A 23,266-nucleotide genomic window follows, 5' to 3' on the forward strand; every position below is an offset into this window, starting at 1 on the left:
TTCATCCTGCTGCCTCCATTAAAAGACAGAGCTTATCGGTCGTTGAATCAAACTGGCTTTGATTTTGACCAAAACACTTCTCACAAAGCCCTTGTCATCTGGAAATGTCTTCATGACACGGCCCATCATCCATGAGTTCCTTGGTGCTGTGTTGTCAACAATGATCTCCAGGACTCAAGTTCCTTCTTATGCTGTTCCACTTGCTTCTTTCTTGCATGAGCGGAAGATACTCTTTTAATAATAATAATAACAGAATGAATCTGCTGAAGTGGAGGGAGCATTCACTTCTCCACCAATTCCTAAATGAAAGGACGAGGTAGAAATGGTCGGATTTCCATGTAGATTTTCTAGAGTTCTAGTTTAACATTTGTTTTTCACACTTTTCATTTTCTACTAAAAAAGACACTCAAATGCCCTGTTTTTTGTTTAGTGGATAAAATAATCTTATTACATTATCCTCAATATTTCTCACACTAACAACAATCTATACACTTCAACTTGATCCCCAGTGTGTTGTGCCGATGTTACTTGATCCCACATTTGTAAATACATGTGGAATCAAGATGCTATAATACTTGGAGAACCTAACTGGAAAAAGGGGGAATACTGGGATTGTGAAGGTGAAATGTGATGTTATTACAGATTTGTTGGTGTTTGTTTTGTTTTTAACTTTCTGCTTCTGTCATAAACACAGTTTATGAGAAATTCCAGTAATCTGTGAACTCCAGAAAAATCAGCCACACTCTGCCTAGTGTATCCCTGGTTTATGACAGGATGACAAACAGGAAACAGTAATTCCTCACGCTTACAAGTCTCCATCACTGTCTCACCTGGCAAAATACTATATACAAAACAACTTGATACAGAGAGTATCCTTTGTGTATGCTGCTGTAATAGACATGGGATGCATTAGTTTCCCTGCAGACGTTTAAAAACAGTCAGCAGCTTTTGGATTAATCTTTCATCTTGTCTTGTCGCTTATTTTACGTTTAAGTTTTGTGGTGCTGGTAGCATGTGAAAGAACCTAAACAAAGAAGTTTTAAGAGCAAGCATGTGACTTGTTGTAAACATACTGTTATGTATTGGATCATGGTGGTAGTGAGGATGTAAAAAACAAACTGAAAGAACACCAGACAGAGTCTCAACAGGTGCTGTTTATTGGGTCATTAAGTTGTGCATAACAACAAGACAGTTTTTCTGATAACTTTGTGCTGTGTACAGTATACAGCAGTGAGCAGGAATCTTGGAATCTCTAACTATACTGTGTATCAGGGTCTTAACATTACAGCGGTGCCATCTAGTGGTACAAAGTAGCAATAACAAATTAAGAAGAACAGTTGCCATTGAAGGTAAAGGTGAAAATGTAGGCTACATACTGTATCAGGAGTCTGAAAGTGAAAGAATCAACTAGTTCTGGTCCTGCTAAGGTAAAGAACATGTTTTTAACCGGCTGATAGCAGGTGATGATTATGATGTGATCATATGGTTTGGTTAGTGTGCTAAACAAAACTTTACCTAATGTATTAATTTGTTTTGTTTCATTAGAAATCAAATATTTACATAACATGAAAAGTATAGGATATACTTCATATTACATAAACATTTCACAAATTGCACAAGTCATTCATCACATTCCTCTCTGGCTCTCTTACAGTGAGCAGGCCCAGACAAAGTTCAGTGTGTGTTGAGGTAGTTTCAGGTCCACACAGACCCTCTCTCTGAGGCCTCGGTCAGGAAGAAGGAGGAGGAGTGTTAAGCAGCAGCTTTAACTTCCATAAGCTTGTTGCTCTGAGGCTCTGAACCTATCAGGTCCAGTTGGCTGAACTGTTCACTTCCTCTTCCAATCGACAGTATCGTCTCCATGGCTACAGTGTATCAGCGTGACCGGTCTGCAGTTAACTTAAGTAGCCTAGAGTGGTGACCATCAGGATCGCAGCTTTCTGAAGAGACATTGATTTCTTTTGATCCATTCACCTGCAAAAGAAATGAGATAAAGTTTAACATGTTGACTTTTACAGTGTAGTTCATACAGCACAGCAGTGTTTCTCTAATACAGAGGATTAACTTGATGTTCATTATGTTTCATTCTCTGTTGTTGTGTTTTGTTGAAGAACAAGATATGAAAAAAAATGAAGAGATTTTTTTTTTTCCTTTCACAGTGTAGTAGGCTACCAGGATAATTACTATTATTGCTCCTGCTGCCATGTCACTGAAAGTGTAAAAAGATTTTTTGAAATTACCTCTTTTGATAGCAGGACCACAATAGATACAGCTGCTACAACAGAAACAGCTACAACCACGAGAATTATAATGGCTCCAACACTGGTTGAATTATCTGAAATGAAAAGGTATCTTCTTACTTTTATCAGAGAATTGTACTGTATTATTATCATTGTTATTATCAAGATGAACAGTTCCTCACCTATCCTGAGGACAGTGTTGGTTATCAGCGTCTCCTCAGCATCTCTCAGTTCACAGGTGTATGTTCCCTCATGATGTGAAGATAAGTCCTGTAGCATGAGGCTGCCTGACTCTGACACACCCTTCACCTGCTGCCTCCACTCCTCTGAGACTGTGTAGAGGACGTCAGCTCTGGTCTGAGTCACGATCATCTGACTCTGGTTGAATCTCCAGGTGAGACCAGAGAAGTTGGTGTTTGAGGTGGAGCAGGGGATTGTTGCTTCAGTGTGTGATGTATTGATAGAGTCTGAAATGTGACACAAAAAATTAAAAAGATAAAGAAAAAAGTTAAGTTAGTTTAGTTATTAAGAGTTAATCTGCCTGAACTCGACCAGGCTTGGCAAAGAGGGCGTAGGAGTCAACTCATTTCAACTTAGAAGCAGGTTGATAACCTCAAAGAGTGAAGACACATAAATTAGTTTCAACACTGTAAATCTAAATCATAATCATATATGCAGTCAGCTCTCTGTCTTAGCAAATTAAATACATTCAGATCAATATCATCAAACAAATCAATCTCACAATATCATATCATGAAAGAAAATAAATGGGAAAGTGACCAAATACCCATATAACAATAGCGTCTCCGACTCAAACTGCACCATGGGTATAGGTGCTCAACCAAGGTTAATCAGCCTGGTGCTTCTCATTCTCTCTCTCTGAAAAGACACTCGGACCCACTACTGCCACCTCACATACAATATAAACATTTAACACATCCTCACCCTCTTAAAACACTGACCTGTCTTTAACACAGTGACTCTCCTCCAGTTACTGCGAGTGCTGATGTTGCAGCTGTAGATCAGATCAGTATCTGAGCGTATCAGAGAACCACTGATGTTGTAGAGCAGCTGTTCAGTCTCCTGGACTTTAGTTTGGTTCTTGAAGGCCACATTGGATGGAGGACTGGTGGACCAGGTGAGTTCAGGCTCAGGGTAGATCCCCTCTGAGCTGCAGGTGATGATGTCTCCAACCTGCTGGATATTAACTTCACCCACTGGAGCTGAAATGAATGTTATGAACTTGTTTTATAAAATGCACATAAATGAATGGTTTTCCATATTTACTGTGTGTTCCTCATACCGTCCACTTTCAGGTTGATGAATGACTCCTTGTTTCCTCTGATGGTGCTGGTGAAGCACTTGTATCTCCCCTGGTCCTGAACCTTCACCCCTGTCAGCTGCAGTGAGGCGTTTCCTCTGGAGATCTGGTCCAGGAACAGTGATGTTCTGCCTCTGAAGCTCTGGACCTGGAGTCCCAGCTGGTCTTGGTTGTGGTAGTAGGAGTGGACATGAAGGTGTCCAGCTGTCACCTTCATCCAGTGGACGACCACATCCTTGCCACCCTGGAAGCTGCACGGTAAGATGCAGCTCTCCATGAAAACACAGGACACCTCAGTATCTGAAACATGTCAGGTAAAGAGTTACAAAGTAAAGTTCAATGTAGGAACAGATGAGTTAAAACATATAATCTCATCTCTGTCTGCCACTTGAGTGAGGGACATGAACAAGACTGAATCACAACCTGTAACTCACGGCTCGACCGTGAGTAGAAAATCCTCATTTTGTGTCGGTGAAGACATTTATTATCATCGTGTATAGTGTTGAATTGAACATGTGGTGTGACCCTGATATTACTCTTAACTGTTATTGCATTATTGTTATGTGAGCGACATGAACAAGACTGAACTAGAATCTGTAACATATTGTTGGACCATCTGTACAAAATCCTGATTATCACTGTGAGAATTTTTATTATCAATGTGTATAATGTTGAACTGAACATGTGATCAGATATTAACCTTCACTGTTACAATATTATTGTTATAAACACTTCACTTGCCTCCTCCTGCAGCAGTCAACAACATCAGGACAAGGACCCAGCCGACCCTGGGCATCTCCTGCTTGTCCTCTGAGCTGCATCACTGTCCAAGGACGAGTTAGGAAACCTGCTTTATGGAAGACACACAAAAAAATCAGGCGCTTTACAGTATGTAAAAAATCTGCAGTTTGTAAATCAAAATTTGGAGTTTTGCTGAAAAGATTCAGAGCTGAGGCTTCCAAATCTGCTTCTATTGTTTGTATTGTAAAACAATCTCTAGTTATGATCATTAGTTGTCCCCCCAATTTCCATGACCCGTCTCCGCACCGTTCCGAATCCATTGCGCAAGCCGCAGCAATTCCCTTCCATTCAAGTCAATAACAGCATTTCTTTTCTGGCGGTCCGGCAGAAATATGCAACAGGTCTATTTTTGCCGGATCGTGGAGTCGTGGCGAATTAAAGGACGTGGAGATTGCGCCACACAAGAAGTCAAACGCACGGAGTAAAATATCATGATTGTAAATCATCTGTCAACATTTTAGCTGGCCTCCCTCTTCGTGCTTAACAATGAAGTAGGCTACTAGACTATGTGCCCAGAAAAGACTCACAGACCAGACAGCTGCAGTTGTATTTGACCTTTTAGCCTACCATGTCTCAACTGTGAAACTGCAGTAATATCCATGAAAACAGGTTTTTAATGCAGCCATATAAACAGAATCATGCTCACAATGACTGCTAAACTCCTTGTTATTTTGTATGGATTTACTAATATGATTTTACTTTTATTTGTTTTATTATCTATTTTAGACTAAGTCTCTGTTATAGCTATGTTTGTTTTTGATGTGATATAGCTAAACTACTGCAATAATTGGTCAGTTTGAAATATCAAAGGAGGTGTGAATTACGTTAAAATATAAGATTATGTTTAGGCTATGTCAAAAAAAAAAAAAATGTCAGTGCCCTAGACCTACAGTCTGGCACACATAAATGCGTGTTTACTTGGATGGGATTATTTTTAGACATTTTTGTAACAGAGTTCATTCTTCATAGCAAGCCATGTGGAGATACTGACACTTGTGTATAATGAGAAAAACTCAGTTATTTTATCTTTGAGGATTACTCCTACTTGAATATTTTGAAAGGACCAGAAGTATTTCTGGAACTGGACGATATTAAGTCGTGGAGAGATTTCTACAAAATATGAAAAAAATATGGACAGTCTCACATTTCATAAACATGTGCTCTGTCGGGGCGTCGAGTGGCAGGCGAGAAGCAGGCGCGCCGCGCGCCACGTGGAGGCTGCGGTCCTCGGTGCAGGCGAACCCGGTTCGAGTCCCGCGTCGGGCAGCACTTTCCTGCATGTCATTCCCCCTCTCTCTGTATCCCCGTTTCCTGTCTCTCTCAACTGTCCTACCAATAAAGTCATAAAAAGCCAAAAAAATAAAAAATAAATAAACTTTAAAAAACAAAACAAAACATGTGCTCTGTTGTTTCCAGATTCGTTGGCTAAAAAAAAGTTAACAGCTGCAAATCTGCCTCTCATGCAAAGGCCTACGTGGATGGAGTTACACTATAAAAACGATTAACCTAATACACAACGCAGTCCAGTACACAACCTCCACTCACCTAACTCAGTCAAAGAAAGAATCGTGCATCACCAACATACCATGTGCTGTCCACAAAAGTGAAAGAGGGAGGGAGGGAGGCGGGGTTATAAATCAGGACAGGCAGATTTAACCCTTTCATGCATAATGATCATGTTGACAGGTGTTCAAATGCCATTTTCTTCAATATGCAAGGGATTTGAAGGCATAGCACATCATCCACTAGAGTGAACTCTCTGGATCATCTTATACAATGACACCTTGTGAAAAGCCATTGTAGGCTAATATGACTGAAGGTCAGCCAGAAATGCAGAATTCCTCTGGAATACTCCTCAAGTCCCTATTCTAGGAAAGCCTTAGGTTAAAAAAAATACAATTCATATTACTGTTGAAAATACTTCATTAAGTAACTCTCTTGGGTGTAAATAATTGTGTTGATGTTATTAGAATGTAATTTACTTTTTGTATTATCCTTTTCAATTTAAAGGGATAGTTCAACATTTTGGCAAATTGGCCCATTGCCATAATCGCTATAGTCATAGCAGTACGTTTGTTACCTTTAATTGTCGGTGTAAGCTATTTCTAGAATGGTGGAGCAGAGCAGCAGGCTGCTCAGGGCTACGCTATGGAGGCTAAGGGAATTTCTTGGTTTTCCTCATCAAACTCATCAAATACACAACCCAACAACCCCAAAAGGCTGTCGTGGACAAGTTGTGAGCTGCACAATCACCACGCTATGAGATAATAACGGAACGTTACGAGACGGAGCTGTTTTAGAGGTAAATTCATGCAAAACCGCTGATGCGCGTTGCGTTCAGGGACAGTTTTTCAGCAAGCAGACTCTGTATTTACCTCGAAAACGGCTCAGTTTCGTAACGTTCCATTATTATCTCATAGCGTGGTGATTGTGCAGGTCACAACTTGTCCACGAAAGCGTTTTGGAGTTTTGGGATTTTGTATTTGATGAGTTTGATGAGGGAAACCAAGAAATTCCTTTAGCCTCCATAGCACAGCCCTGAGCAGCCTGCCGCCCCGCTCCTCCGTTCTAAAAATAGCTTACACCGACAATTAATGGTAACGAACCTACTGCTATGACTATAGCGATTATGGCAATGGGCCAATTTGCCAAAATGTTGAACTATCCCTTTAATATTAATAGGCGATATTTTAGTGGTCAAGAGCAGAGTGGGACAGGAAGGCCTGGAGTAGTGAAGCAAATACCATCTGAGTTAAGTGAGGATAATGCTGGTGGTAGTGATGATGATCGGCTGCCAGAAAAAGAAGGAATAGCTCATGTTAGCAGTAGGGACAGTGGAGCTGAGGATGATGAGGTAGCCAAGGATGCAGAGGACGAGGGAGCTGAGGATGAAGTTGAGGAGGATGTTCCAATCAATAGTGGTCTGCATGGGGAAAAAATGTAATACTCTGGAAATCATAGAATCAACCAGCTCTGGTCTGGTGAAGAACATGTTTTTAACTGGCTGGTGCAAAGCAGAGGATGATTATGATGTGATCACATGGTTTGGTTCGGCTCAGAGTACCCCAAAGAAAAATAGACTTACTTGTGTTTATTTTCTTCTCTGATAAAAACATTTTAATTTGGTTTATTTTACAAGTGCAACTGTTTTTTAATGTACATTCAATATAGAGAGTTTAGCCTTACACAGAACACAAATTGCATTAGTCAATTAGTAATGGTCAAGCTTGAGACCTTTAAGCTCTTTTTTTTAAACCGTAAACTCTTACATCTACATTGACAGAGCAAATGAAGCAAAGTTCACGTCTGTTCAGGTTGTTTCATGTCTCTACAGACAGTCCTTCATCACCGGACACCACCGAAGACTCTGTAAGTGCTTGTAATATAAACGACTGGCAGTGAACACATCATTCACCTGTCATGCCAGGAGTCACAATCCTCAGAAAAATCAGAGTTCACCAGGCACACAGCACCATCACCACACACACTCCTGTGTAAGGAGTGGACAGTAACAAAGAACTTTGACTTGAATATTGTACGAGTATGTTATAAATAATACATTTCCTTTAATTTTTAATTCTATATAAATCTCTCTCTCTCTCTCTTATTGTAAAAATGAATCGTACATTATTCAAACATAGCCTATACAAAAAACAAACACCACCAACTTAGAACATATATAACAGACAGATGGTTTTGATTTAGCAGAGTCCCTCATTTGACTGAAGCAGAGTGGTTCAGATCAGGATTGCAGAAAATTCACCTGCAAAGAAATGAGATAAAGATTAGCATGTTAAAATTAACAACATAGTTCATACACCACAGAAGTGCTTTTCAATTACAGAGGATTTACCACTTATGATTTATTATTGTTTTATCTCTGTTGTTGAGTTGAGATGTTCTGAGTCTGAAAACATCAATACGACAAAAAACAAATTATGAACTAAAAACTATAAAGAACATCTTTTTACTTTTTTTCTTTTCGCAGTGTAGCACCAGGATAATTACAACTACTACTACTACTAAACTATTGCTGCTTCTGCTTACTGTAAATAGAATGACTTAACTACCACCATCGCTCTGACCACCACATATTTTCTATTGGTTGAATTCCCTGATAAAGAAATAGAGTCAGGTAGTTGAACTGTCCCTGGACTGTTACAGGTCACACAGATATTACAGATAACAATAGTTAATGCTGGACCAGGACTTTACTGAACATGAGAATGGTGTTGGACAGTTAGTAGAATAGAAATAGAAAACCAGTCTAATCTCCATGAAGAATGTAGAATAGGTTAGGTGTAGTTGAGCTGTCAACTAAATACTGGTCAATTTTATTTTTATTTTTGTATCTATGAGATAAAATGATACATTAAAGACCATTGTTTCCTGAGACAGTGGAGGACAAAGTTTCTTTGTTCAACATCTCATTAATGCTTCAGGCTTCAGTGTAGAGGTTTGTTCATCTTGAGCTTATTTCCGTCATTCACAAGTGTTTCCATGTCCACAGTCATTTAACACAGTCACAGCCAAAGACAGTGCAGTCTGTTATTTTCTTCATACAGTGGGGACAGATTATATTTCACCACAGGGAGGAAACATTACTTACATTAACTCATTAACTCGTCCACTTCACTGTAAACTACAACAACAAAAAACAACAACATAAAATTTAACATCAGCTTAAAGGTAAAATGACAACAGTTCCTTATTTATCCTTTGTCATAAGTGATTTAATATTTAATCCTCATTTAATTATGAGAGTTTGTTTATCGTGCATTTAGTGAAGATTTCCTCACCTCTGACTTTCATCATAGCTTGAGACACTTTGTGTTGAACTGAAACAGACAACAAACAAAACACAAACAAACAAATATGTAACAACTAACAAAAAATGAGTGAAATAAGTAATGTAAACTGAACAACAATTTACCTTTTTTTCTTTTTAGAAAGACATGCCAGTACCAGGACAACTGCTGCTACAATCCAAACAGCTGCAACCACCAAACCTATAACGACTCCAACACTGGATGAATTCCCTAAAATAAATACAGATATTACAGATAATAACAGTTTATGTTCATAGAGTATTGTCAGTTGATTGCATCTGTATCTCCTGTAAGTCTTGTCATATTGTGATCTGAGTTGAATATTTTTTTTTAATTCTATTTGTTCCTTTCTATCATAGATTTTGCAAAGTGCTTCATTAATTAATAATATTACAAAGACCAACAGTTGCTCACCTATCCTGAGGACAGTGTTGGTTATCAGCGTCTCCTCAGCATCTCTCAGTTCACAGGTGTATGTTCCCTCATGATGTGAAGATAAGTCCTGTAGCATGAGGCTGCCTGACTCTGACACATTCTTCACCTGCTGCCTCCACTCCTCTGAGACTGTGTAGAGGACGTCAGCTCTGGTCTGAGTCACCATCATCTGACTCTGGTTGAATCTCCATATGAGGCCATAGAAGTTGGTGTTTGAGGTGGAGCAGGAGATTGTTGCTCCAGTGTGTGATGTATCGATAGAGGCTGATGTCACAGAAAAAAAAGAAAAACAAAAAAATGTTTTAATGCCATTTGGTCCCACGTGACAAAAGAATTCACCCACAGATGCAGTGTAGCCAAATACATTACTGTAGTTTAATATATTGTCATACTAATTGCAGGTTTTCTTAAAAACACTGACCTGGTTTAAACACAGTGACTCTCCTCCAGTTACTGTGAGTGCTGATGTTGCAGCTGTAGATCAGATCAGTATCTGAACGTATCAGAGAACCACTGATGTTGTAGAGCAGCTGTTCAGTCTCCTGGACTTTAGTTTGGTTCTTGAAGGCCACATTGGATGGAGGACTGGTGGACCAGGTGAGTTCAGGCTCAGGGTAGATCCCCTCTGAGCTGCAGGTGATGATGTCTCCAACCTGCTGGAGGTCGACTTTAACCACTGGAGCTGAAATAAATGTAATGGACTTGGAAATGTTTTATAAATGCACAAATGACATCGCAAATCAATAATTTTTCATATTTACTCTTGTGCTTCTCATACCATCCCCTTTCAGGTTGATGAATGACTCCTTGTTTCCTCTGACGGTGCTGGTGTAACACTTGTATCTCCCCTGGTCCTGGACCTTCACCCCTGTCAGCTGCAGTGAGGCGTTTCCTCTGGAGATCTGGTCCTGGAACAGTGATGTTCTGCCTCTGAAGCTCTGGTCCTGGAGTCCCAGCTGGTCTTGGTTGTGATAGTAGGAGTGGACACGAAGGTTTCCAGCTGTCACCTCCATCCAGTGGATGACCACATCCTTGCCGCCCTGGAAGCTGCACGGTAAGATGCAGCTCTCCATGAAAACACAGGACACCTCAGAGTCTGGAACATATCAGGTAAAAAGTTACATGTTAATGTTTAATGCAAAAACAGATGAGTCTTTAAATCATATAATCTGTCATGAGTCAAAAAGGCTCCAAGTCTTTTTCTCCTCCTGTGCTCAGAGACTTAGCATCACAGTGCAACCATCAGCTTTATCCAACACTATCAATCCACAAAATAGATTTCTTAATACGTTTTCCCCTTTTGTTACATTAGCATGTTTATATCATTAGTTTTGAGTTATATTACAATACAATCATGACTTTATTCTGGACTGAATACAGAGGTTGGTGGTTGAAGCATTAGTTCATTTACAATCCTGTTGTATTTATGCTTTTTCACTCTTTCAAGATATTTTCTTCAATCAAGTCCCAAACAGAGCAATCTGCCTACTGCTAAGTTACATATAAAGTCTGTGTGATTAGCCTATATCAAACTCCTGTCAAACATGAATCCTTGTTTTATTGTTATTGGCTCATGTCTCAGCCAACATTTTTGCTGCTGAATGAGAATATGAGTCATTGAACTGTGGATTTAAATTCCTGTCTGCCACTGGAATGAGTTACATGAACAAGACTGGACCAGAACCTGTAACATACGTATAGCTGGACTGTCTGTAGAAAATCCTGATTTTATGAGTGTGAATGTGAATTATCAATGTGTTGAATTGAACATGTGGTCTGACTCTGACATCAAACTGTTACTGCATTATTGTTATACTGTAAATGTTTCACTTGCCTCCTCTTGCAGGAGTCAACAACAACACCATAGAGAGTGAATAAAGGACCCAGCTGATCCCGGTCATCTTGTTAGTCTTCTGAACTGCACCACTGTCCATTGAGGTGTTAGGGAGCACACCTGAAATACAAAAAAGGTCAGCATACGAACAGTATACTTGTTCTGACAAAGGAAGAAAATGTTAACCATAATATACTCTATTTACTCTATATATTATGTTAACCATAATATACTCTATTTACTCTATTATACTCTATATTCTACAGCACAGCCGTAGCAGTGTTAGGCACTATTACCTTAGACATGGTCCTTTTAAACCCCCGGTCTTTCTCCGGTTACCATCCACACAAATACCTGCAGTAAACCTATGAACATGTAACACCTTAAACTGTCCATAGATGTGTAGTAACCATCACCATAAAGCTTTTAACAGTAGAGTGTCAGCCCAAAGTATCAAACAAAACAAACTTACATGTCACATAATCCAATAAGCAGCTGTAGGTACTCTGTACACGCATGAGGATAAAGACTGGGATCATGGTGATAACATTTGGATATTGGAGGGAAACTCAAGACCAACCAATCAGGATGCAGTTTGTGTTGCAGTCTGTTGATCATTAACAGTGGTTTACAGCCTCAGTGTATTTCCCAAAATTCAATTCTATTATTAATAATTATTATTAAATGTTTAACTGCTGATCAGCTTATTAATCCTCCACCTTCAACTCATCCTTATCAACTTTCTACTATAAAATACAATGACTTTGCAAGTTATTTTCAATGGCATCACCACCAACAGAAAAAAGCACAAGCTCACATTTTTTTCACAGTGTAGCACCAGGATAATTACAACCACTAAACTACTGCTGCTTCTGTTTCTGCTTAAACAGAATGACTTAACCACCACATGTTTTCTATTGGTTGAATTCCCTGATATAGAAATAGAGTCATTTAGTTGAACTGTCCCTGGATTGTTACAGGTCACACAGACATTACAGATAACAACAGTTAATGCTGGACCACCAGGACTTTACTGAATATGAGAATGGTGTTGGACGGTTAGAATAGAAATAGAAACAGGAACAAAAGCATTCTCATCTCCATGAAGAATTTAGTGTAGGTTAGTTGCAGCTCTCCATGAAAACACAGGACACCTCAGTGTCTGTAACATGTCAGGTAAAGAGTTACAAAGTAAAGTTCAATGCAGAAACAATCTAGTATTTAAAACATATAATCTGTCATATATTTGACTAAGTCTTTTTCTCCCCCTGAGCTCAAAGACTCAGCGTCACAGTGCAACTATCAGCTTTATCCAACACTAAAAATCCACAAAATGTCTTCATGTACACATTTTCCTCTGTTGTTACATTGGCATATAGTTTTGGGTTTAATTATTACTTCATTATGGAGGATAATGGTTGATGCATTAGCTCATTCACAATAATATTGTATTTGTGCATTTTCACTCTTTCAAAAATTAAGACATTTTCGTTGTTAAGCTACAATAGCTGTGTAACTGAAAATCACTGACAACACTGAGTGAAGACATCAGACAGCATCATGTCAAACATTAACCCCCGTTTTATTGTTATTGGCAACAGTTTTCCCACTGAGAAAACCATTCATTGGACTGTGGATTTGAATTCCTGTCTGTCACTGGGGTAAGTGTCATGAAGAGGTGCTGTCCACAAAAATGAAAGTATACTCGGAGGGAGGCGGGGTTATAAATTAGGACTTAACCCTTTCATGCATAATGATCATGTTGACAGGTGTTCAAATGCCATTTTCTTCAATGTGCAAGGGTTTTGAAGGCATAGCACATCATCCACTAGAGTGAACTCTCTGCATCATCTTATACAATGACACCTTGAGAAAAGCCATTGTAGGCTAATATGGCTGACGGTCAGCCAGAAATGCAGAATTCCTCTGGAATACTCCTCAAGTCCCTATTCTAGGAAAGCCTTAGGTTAAAAAAAATACAATTCATATTACTGTTGAAAATACTTCATTAAGTAACTCTCTTGGGTGTAAATACATGTGTTGATGTTATTAGAATGTCATTTACTTTTTGTATTATTCTTTTCAATTTAATATTTCATTAGGCTATATTTTAGTGGTCAAGAGCAGAGTGGGACAGGAAGGCCTAGAGTGAAGCAAATACCATCTGAGTTAAGTGAGGATAATGCTAGTGGTAGTGATGATCAGCTGCCAGAAAAATAAGGAATAGCTCATGTCAGCAGTAGGGACAGTGGAGCTGAGGATGATGAGGTAGCCAAGGATGCAGAGGATGAGGGAGCTGAGGATGAAGTTGAGGTGGATGTTCCAATCAACAGAGGTCAGGAGAAAAAATGTAATACTCTGGAAATCATAGAATCAACCAGCCCTGGTCCTATAAGGTGAAGAACATGTTTTTAACTGGCTGGTGCAAAGCAGAGGATGATTATGATGTGATCACATGATTCAGTTTAGAGTACCCCAAAGAAAAATGGACTTACTTGTGTTTATTTTCTTCTCTGATAAAAACATTTTAATTTGGTTTATTCTTAAAATTTAATGTACAAGTGCAACTGATTTGTTTTAACCACCAGGACACTGCTGAAGACTCTGTAAGTGCTTGTACAGCTGTAATATAAACAACTGGCAGTGAACACACCATTCACCTGCCTGGTCAGGAGTCATAATCCCCAGAAAAATCAGAGCTCATCAGGCACACAGCACCATCACCATACAAGATACTTCATGTCCTCAATCACGGAGTGGACAGTAACAAAGAACTTTGACTTGAGTATTTAATGAAATTTAATGAAATTTAATGAAAAATATCTGGTACAGGATATAAATCCTTTACATCAGACTCAAATAAATAACAACATACAAAAATGTAAACACAAATATAACAACTCATACATAATCACTAAAATACATATAACAAAATAATCCCCAAAAATCTCAAGAAAACTACAAGAGAAAAACAAAAACAAGAAAGAGAAAAAAAAAACACAAAACATAATAATTCATACCCTTGCCCTGTAATTATATAAAAAGTCCTTGTTTGACCAACATTGATCGAGTCTATTTTTAAAAGAGTTCACTGATGGAGCCTGTACTATGTCCTCAGGAAGCTCGTTCCATACTCTTACAGCTCTGAGTGCAAAAAAATATTTTCTTTTGTCACAACGACACCTTTTTGGTAGGAGTTTTAAGGAGTTCCCTCTTAGCTCATAACTATTATTCCAGAAACTAACAACCGGCTCCACTGTGGGGTCATATATTTTATGTACAAGTTTATACACCTCAATCATGTCACCTCTATACCTCCTATAGACAAGAGTTGGCAGTTTTAAGTGCCTTTTTTCTTCATATGACATCACATTCAGACCTGGAATTAATTTGGTTACTCGTCTCTGAACTGCTTCAATTTTTTCAATATATTTTACTTTATAGGGACACCAGACAGAGCTAGCAAATTCAAGATGAGATCTCACCAGAGCTTTATACAATGGTAAAACAATTTCCTTACTTAAGTTTGTGAAGGTCCGTTTTATTATGGCCACCCTTGAGTTCGCTATTTTTATTTTATCACAAATGTGTTTTTGAAATTCTAGTGAGCCATCAACCACCACACCTATATCTTTTTTATCTCTTATTGTATGAGTATGTTTTATTATTATATAATAAATAATACATTTCCTTTCATTTTTAATTCTATGTAAACATCTCTCTTTCTCACTGTAAAAAATGAATCATACATTATTCAAACATACAAAAAACAAACAACAACAAACAAATATCACCAACTTACAACATATATCACAGACAGATGGTTTTGATTTAAAGCAGAAGTAAGTGGTCCGGTCGTTTTCGCTAATGCTGCGTTCCAGGCAGGCTTTTGAAATCGTAAATTACAGCTTCAAGTCACAACTTACGACTTTGTAGCGTTCCAGGCAACCCACTCGTGTTTCTCCGACCTGTTTTACCGGTGAAAGTCACTATAACGGCCACTCGTAACTTCCGACCGGTGAACTCGTACCAGATCGAACTGGTACCACTTCACGGTCGGAAAAATACGAGTTTCCTTGAACGCACCATAACAGTCCTCGTCCCTACGTCGCCACATTCACGGCGTTCCTTGGCTGCACACACAGCCCTGCATGCCGTTCTCTCTCCTCATTGGATAAAAACTGTAGGATACGATAAATGTTTTCTCTTCGGCTCAGAGCAGAGCAGAGGGACTGAGAGACCCGTGTTTCAGTCCAAACACTCTATGTAAGTGATTGCTGTCGGAAGATATAACTATTTAAGACTTATATTAACACAAATATATCACTTACTTCTGCTTTAACAGAGTCCTTCATTTTTACTGAAGCAGAGTGGTTCAGAGCAGGATTGCAGATAATTCACCTGAAAATGAAATGAGATAAAGATTAAAATGTTTAAATTTACAACATACTAGTTCTGTGCTGTGTTCAGTGCTTTTCGATTACAGAGGATTGACCACTTATGATTCATTATTCTTTTATCTTTGTTGTTGAGTTGAGATGTTCTGAGTCTGAAAACATCATCAATACGACAAAAAACAAATTATGAACTAAAAACTATACAGAGAACATCTTTTTACTTTTTACTTTTCACAGTGTAGCACCAGGATAATTACAACTACTACTACTACTACTACTACTACTAAACTACTGCTGCTTCTGCTTAAACAGAATGACTTAACCACCACATGTTTTCTATTGGTTGAATTCCCTGATATAGAAGTCAGGTAGTTGAACTGTCCCTGGACTGTTACAGGTCACACAGATGTAATATCTGTTAGATAACAACAGATAACAACAGTTAATGCTGGACCACCAGGACTTTACTGAACATGAGAATGGTGTTGGACAGTAGTAGAATAGAAATAGAAACAGGGGGAGGATTAAAGACCATTGTTTCCTGAGACAGTGGAGGACAAAGTTTCTGTTTGTTCAACATCTCTGCTTCAGAATTCAGTGTAGAGGTTTGTTCATCTTGAGCTTATTTCCATCATTCACAAGTGTTTCCATGTCCAGTCATTTAACACAGTCACAGCTACAGACAGTGCAGTGTGTTATTTTCTTCATACAGTGGGGACAGATTATATTTCACCACAGTGAGGAAACATTACTTACATCAATTCATACAATCCAGTTCCACTTCACTGCAAACAACTACAACAAAAAAAACAACAACATAAAATTCAACATCAGCATATAAAGGTAAAATGACAACAGTTCCTTATTTTTCTTTTGTCAGTGTAAAGAAAAACACAGTAATGTCTTAGTGATTTAATATTTGTGTGGCAGGTAATACCAACAGGAAGGACTGTCTAATTTTTTTGTATTTGTCATTAAATGTGTCTTGTAATCCCATATGGGATGGGCCACAGTGGTGGCATGATACGGAAATAAAAAATCCATTCATTCATTCATTCATTCATTCATTCATTCATTCATTCATTCATTCATTCATATTTAATCCTCATTTAATTATCAGAGTTGGTTTATTGTGCATTTAGTGAATATTTCCTCACCTTTGACTTTCATCATGGTTTGAGACACTTTTTGTTGATCTGAAACAGACAACAAACAGGACACAAACAAACAAATAATCAAATATGTAACAACTAACAAAAAATAAGTAAAAATAAGAAATGTAAACTGAACAGCAATTTACCTTTTTTTCTTTTTAGAGTGCCATGCCAGTACCAGGACTGGTGCTGCTACAGTACAAATAGCTGCAACCACCAAACCTATAACCACTCCGACACTGGATGAATTTCCTAAAAAAAAAATCAGATAATAACAGTTTATCTTCAGAGTATTTGCAGACTGTGGAGCAATTAGGTTGGTGAAATCTGTGATCTCCAAGTCTCTTCATACTTTTATCTGAGTTTAATCATTTTTTAAATTATATTTTTTACTTTCTATCTTAGATTTTGCAAAGTGCTTTATCATATACAGTAAAGACAGACAGTGCCTCACCTATCCTGAGGACAGTGTTGGTTATCAGCGTCTCCTCAGCATCTCTCAGTTCACAGGTGTATGTTCCCTCATGATGTGAAGATAAGTCCTGTAGCATGAGGCTGCCTGACTCTGACACACCCTTCACCTGCTGCCTCCACTCCTCTGAGACTGTGTAGAGGACGTCAGCTCTGGTCTGAGTCACGATCATCTGACTCTGGTTGAATCTCCAGGTGAGACCAGAGAAGTTGGTGTTGGAGGTGGAGCAGGAGAGTGTTGCTTCAGTGTGTGATGTATCGATAGAGGCTGATGTCGCAGAAAAAAAGAAAAAGAAAAACACTTTTACTCCCATTTGGTCCCAGGTCCCAAACAAAATCACCCACAGATGCAGTGTTACGAAGAACATTACTGTAGTTTATTATTTATAATTTATTATTATTAGTTTACATTGTCATACTAATTGCAGGTTTTCTTAAAAACACTGACCTGTCTTTAACAAAGTGACTCTCCTCCAGTTACTGCGAGTGCTGATGTTGCAGCTGTAGATCAGATCAGTATCTGAACATATCAGAGAACCACTGATGTTGTAGAGCAGCTGTTCAGTCTCCTGGACTTTAGTTTGGTTCTTGAAGGCCACATTGGATGGAGGACTGGTGGACCAGGTGAGTTCAGGCTCAGGGTAGATCCCCTCTGAGCTGCAGGTGATGTTGTCTCCAACCTGCTGGAGGTCGACTTTAACCACTGGAGCTGAAATAAATGTTATGAACTTAAAATGTTTTATAAATGCACAAATGACATCGCAAATCAATAATTTTTCATATTTACTCTTGTGTTTCTCATACCGTCCACTTTCAGTTTGATGAATGTCTCCTTGTTTCCTCTGATGGTGCTGGTGTAACACTTGTATCTCCCCTGGTCCTGAACCTTCACCCCTGTCAGCTGCAGTGAGGCGTTTCCTCTGGAGATCTGGTCCTGGAACAGTGATGTTCTGCCTCTGAAGCTCTGGTCCTGGAGTCCCAGCTGGTCTTGGTTGTGGTAGTAGGAGTGGACAGGAAGGTGTCTAGCTGTCAGCTGAATCCAGTGGACGACCACATCAGTGCCGCCCTGGAAGCTGCATAGCAACATGCAGCTCTCCATGAAAACACAGGACACCTCAGTATCTGAAAAAGAGTTACATGTTAAAGTTCAACGCATAAACTGATGAGTCTTTAAAAGATATAATCTGTCATGAGTCAAAAAGACTCCAAGTCTTTTTCTCCTCCTGTGCTCAGAAACTCAGCATCACAGTGCAACCATCAGCTTTATCCAACACTATCAATCCACAAAATAAATTTGTTCATAGGTTTTCCTCTTTTGTTACATTAGCATGTTTATATCATTAGTTTTGAGTTATATTACAATATACAATCATGACTTTATTCTGGACTGAATACAGAGGTTGGTGGTTGAAGCATTAGTATACATTAGTTCATTTACAATCCTGTTGTATTTATGCTTTTTCACTCTTTCAAGATATTTTCTTCAATCAAGTCCCAAACAGAGCAATCTGCCTACTGCTAAGCTACATCGACTACAGTCTGTGTGATTAGCCTACATCAAACTATCCTGTCAAACATTAACCCCTGTTTTATTGTTATTGGCTCATGTATCGGCCAACATTTTTGCTGCTGAGAAAATCAACTGTGTGGATTTAAATTCCTGTCTGCCACTGGAATGAGTGACGTGAACCAGACTGGACCAGAACTTGTAACATACGCATAGCTGGACTGTCTGTAGAAAATCCTGATTTTATGACTTTTTTTATGACTGTGTGAATCTTTATTATCATTGTACTGAACTGAACATGTGGTCTGACTCTGACATCAAACTGTTACTGCATTATTGTTGTAAACACTTCACTTGCCTCCCCTTGCAGGAGTCAACAACAACAGCACAGAGATTTCCAGTGAATAAAAGACCAAGTTGATCCTGGTCATCTTGTTAGTCCTCTAAACTGCACCACTGTCCATTGAGGTGTTAGGGAACACACCTAAAATATTAGACAAAAAAGGTCAGCATACAAACAGTATACTTGTTCTGACAAAGGAAGAACATGTTAACCATTAATCTGTAACTCTATAACTCCTTTGGAAGCACAGCTGTAGCAGTGTTAGGTACTGTTGCCTTAGTATAGACATGATGGTCCTTTTAAATCTTTCTCCGGTTACCTCCCACACAAATACCTGTAACACTATAAACATGTAACACCTCAAAACTGTCCATAGATGTGTAGTAACAATCATCATAAAGCTTTTAACAGTAGAGTGTCAGCTCAAAGAATCAAACAAAGCAAACTTACATGATATTTATAGTCCAAAAGCAGCAGCCTGTACACACATGAGGATAAAGACGACTGGGATCATGGTGATAACATTTGGATATTAGAGGGAAACTCAAGACCAATCAGGATGCAGTTTGTGTTGCAGTCTGTTGATCATTAACAGTGGTTCAGTGTGTAGCTAAGTGTATTTCCCAAAATTCTCTTATATGAAAACCTGCTTCAGAATATAGTTTTGAGGACTTTTAAGGTTAATTGGTATTTTGTTCAGTTGTCTCAAAATAAATGTTTACAGTAAAAAGACCCCCCACTGTCTATTTGAGTCAAACTCTGAATGATCATCAGTCAGTGAGTCAGCCTTCCGAGTCATGTGACAGAAAACTGCATCCTGATTGGTCTTGACTCTTGCTCTTTCCCACCAATATCTGAATGTGTCACCTGATCCCAGTCTTTGTTCTCATGTGTGTACAGACTGCTGCTTTGTGGACTGTTATGACATGTGTGTGTTGGTGATTGTAGGAAGAGGGACCAGACAGCAGGTGGAAGACTTGAGCTCACCAACAGTATCTATATCTAGTAATGAAGAATCCTCAAGAGATAAATGAATCATACTACATGTTCTGTGTAGTGTGAATATGCACAGCATCGTTGGCAGAGCTCAGAGAGCTTGTGCTTTTTTCTGTCGGTGGTGATGTTGAAAATAACTGTTGCAAAGTCATTGCATTTTATAGACGAAAGTTGATCAGGGTGAGTTGAAGGTGGAGGATTAATAAACTGATCAACAGTAAACTGTCCATAGATGTGTATAATAATCATCATAAAGCTTTTAACAGTATAGTGTCAGCTCAGAGAATCAAACAAAGCAAACTACATGACATAATATTCCAAAAGCAGTAGCCTGTACGCACAAGAAAGAAAGAGCAAGACCAATCAGGATGGAGGGGGGGGGGGGGCTTCCCCAGGCTTCCCCAGAATTTTAAAGTGTATTCACACTGACCTCAAGGTGCAGGTATGATAGGCTACTGTGCAATACATTAATGTAGACATTTCCATTTCCCACAATTCTATGACTTTTTTTTTTTTTTTTGCTGATTTAGAACATAGTTTTGAGGACTTCATTAACCATTTTCATTCACTTTCAAAGGAATCGCCTGCAATTTCTCTGAGATAGCAGCGAATAGGATAGCTTCCAACAGGGAAAATGATATTCCCTAAGCATTTTAATGTAAATATTGTGATTGGAACGACAAAATGTGCTATGGACTTTTAAGCAAGTGCAGTTTACTTTGTATTTTGTTAATTTGTCTCAAAATAAATGTTTAACTGTTGATCAGCTGATTCATCCTCCATCCTCAACTCACCCTGATCAACTTTTTAATACAAGATGCAATGACAACAATTGTCAACAACATCGCCACCATCAGAAAAAACACAAGCTCCCTGAGCTCTGCTAATGATGCTCTACATATTCCATTACACAGAATGTGGAGTACGATTAATTTAGCTCTTGTGGATTCTTAATTACTGGGAGATCTTCTTCTTCTTCTTCACCAAAATCACCAGACTTTGCGCACATGTCCAGTCTCATACCAGATTTGCTCAGCTGCAAGTACCTGTTAAAACCCTGATACAAGATGCCTGCTGCACACTGTACTTGACCCAGGAAACTGCACTTGTTGAGACTCTGTTCTTTCTAAATAATTTTACATCCTCCATACCACCACGATACATCATTTGTCACCCTGTCATGGACAACAAAGACACTGGTAAAAGAAGAAGAAGACACTTTATTTATATAGCACATTTCTTGCCAAATGCAACTCACTGTACTTCACAACGAAAATACAAAGATGGTTGGGGTTAGGCAATTTTATACAAATTTAGGCAATTCTGTGCAGCAAGAGACAAAAAAGGAAGACAACCAGAACATCGGAATTGCAACATCCATTTTAGATTAGCTGAGGCTTGAGCTCACAACCTGATACTGAACCATCTCTTAACTCATTGAGCTATGTGGCTAGAGGTGGGATCTGTGGGGTATTCCAGAAAGTGGGTTGTGTGAAAACTGAATACTATATAACAAAGATATATATATATCTTTATTTCGGACTCCGGGTCCATATCAAAAACATAACACAACAAGACATAACACAGCAACACACAGTAACACAACAACAACAGACACACAAGAGAATAAAAGAGAATAGCTAAAACATATATAGCGATGTACAACATTAATATCAAAAACAGAATTGCTATAAAGTTAAAAAGAGACAACTGTACCAGTGTCTCCAGAACAAAGATTGATACCTGATGGAACTACAGTTGATGTGGGTCAAACTGTTAATAATCTGGTTTCCTGAGGCATCAAGCTGACACATAAATCTATACATCTGGTTTCTGAGTACAGCTTTAAAGGTGTTAACATGTGCATTTACAAACATCTCACCAAATCATCGGCATACGTCAGATGGTTTACTTTTTTATCACCAATCATACAGCCAGTCCTACAGGCTGTGAGTTGCCATGATAGGTCGTCCATATACAGGTTGAAGAGAAAGGGGGACAATATGCTCCCCTGTCTGACACCATTGCTCATAATACATATATATACATGTGTATATACATGTGTGTATATATATATATATATATATATATATATATATATATATATATATAGAGAGAGAGAGAGAGAGAGAGAGAGAGGTGTGTGTGTGTGTGTGTGTGTGTGTGTGTGTGTGTGTGTGTGTGTGTGTGTGTGTGTTTGTGTGTGTGTGTGTGCATACATACTGTATGTACACACACACTGAACTTATATACAGTACATTTTCAATTCATATGTATATATTACTGAAAAAATAAATCATACATGATATCCAACATACATTAAAAAAAAAACACCCAATACCCTTTATCCTGATAAATTGGTTGGACAAAAACCATGCAGCATTAAATAGTGCTAAACAGAAAAAGGAACAAAACCAGTCTCATTTCCACAAGTTAGAAAAAATGTAGTGTAAGTTAAGTTTTTAGCTCAGCTGCAAACCAAATGAGATGAGATGTTATTATGCATTAAAGACCATTGTTTCCTGAGACAGTGGGGGATAAAGTTTGTGTTTGTTCAACATAACATTAATGCTTCAGTCTCCAGTGTAGAGGTTTGTTCTTCTTGAGCTTGTTTCTGTCTGAGATTCACAAGTGTTTCCATGTCCACAGCTAAGCTCAGTGCAGTGTGAGCAGGTCTGTTATTTTCTTCATACAGAGGGGACGGATTATATTTCACCACAGTGAGGAGACATTACTTACTGTACATTGCCTCATACAGTCCAGTTCCACTTCACTGCAAACAACTACAACAAAAAACATTCAACATCAGTATAATAGTAAGATGAACAGTTCCTTATTTATCCTTTGTCAGTGTAATGAAAATGCAGTGATAATTATGTCTTTTAACATTTAATCCTCATTAAAAACAAGTGTTTCTTGTTTATGGTGCATTTACTGT

At 38.5% G+C, this 23,266-nt stretch overlaps 1 protein-coding gene across 1 annotated transcript in view; it reads right to left on the minus strand.

The window, feature by feature from the left end:
- Positions 1-1,649: 1,649 nt before the first annotated feature.
- The window catches only part of LOC146966868 (hemicentin-1-like), a gene marked incomplete at its 5' end in the record, with an annotated part of 23,368 nt that continues 1,751 nt past the window's right edge, over positions 1,650-23,266 (minus strand). Inside the window, 12 exons of the mRNA XM_085764013.1 lie at positions 1,650-1,974; positions 2,241-2,335; positions 2,423-2,707; positions 3,203-3,463; positions 3,544-3,869; positions 9,162-9,200; positions 9,296-9,401; positions 9,606-9,890; positions 10,048-10,308; positions 10,405-10,722; positions 17,931-18,191; positions 18,287-18,604. Coding sequence (XP_085620139.1) covers positions 1,876-1,974; positions 2,241-2,335; positions 2,423-2,707; positions 3,203-3,463; positions 3,544-3,869; positions 9,162-9,200; positions 9,296-9,401; positions 9,606-9,890; positions 10,048-10,308; positions 10,405-10,722; positions 17,931-18,191; positions 18,287-18,604 — 2,654 coding nt within the window. The remainder of the gene's footprint in view (positions 1,975-2,240; positions 2,336-2,422; positions 2,708-3,202; positions 3,464-3,543; positions 3,870-9,161; positions 9,201-9,295; positions 9,402-9,605; positions 9,891-10,047; positions 10,309-10,404; positions 10,723-17,930; positions 18,192-18,286; positions 18,605-23,266) is intronic.

Source organism: Trachurus japonicus, chromosome 20 (assembly GCF_045865225.1).
Source record: "Trachurus japonicus isolate A0001 chromosome 20, Traja_1.0".
Taxonomy (NCBI): Eukaryota; Metazoa; Chordata; class Actinopteri; order Carangiformes; family Carangidae; genus Trachurus; species Trachurus japonicus.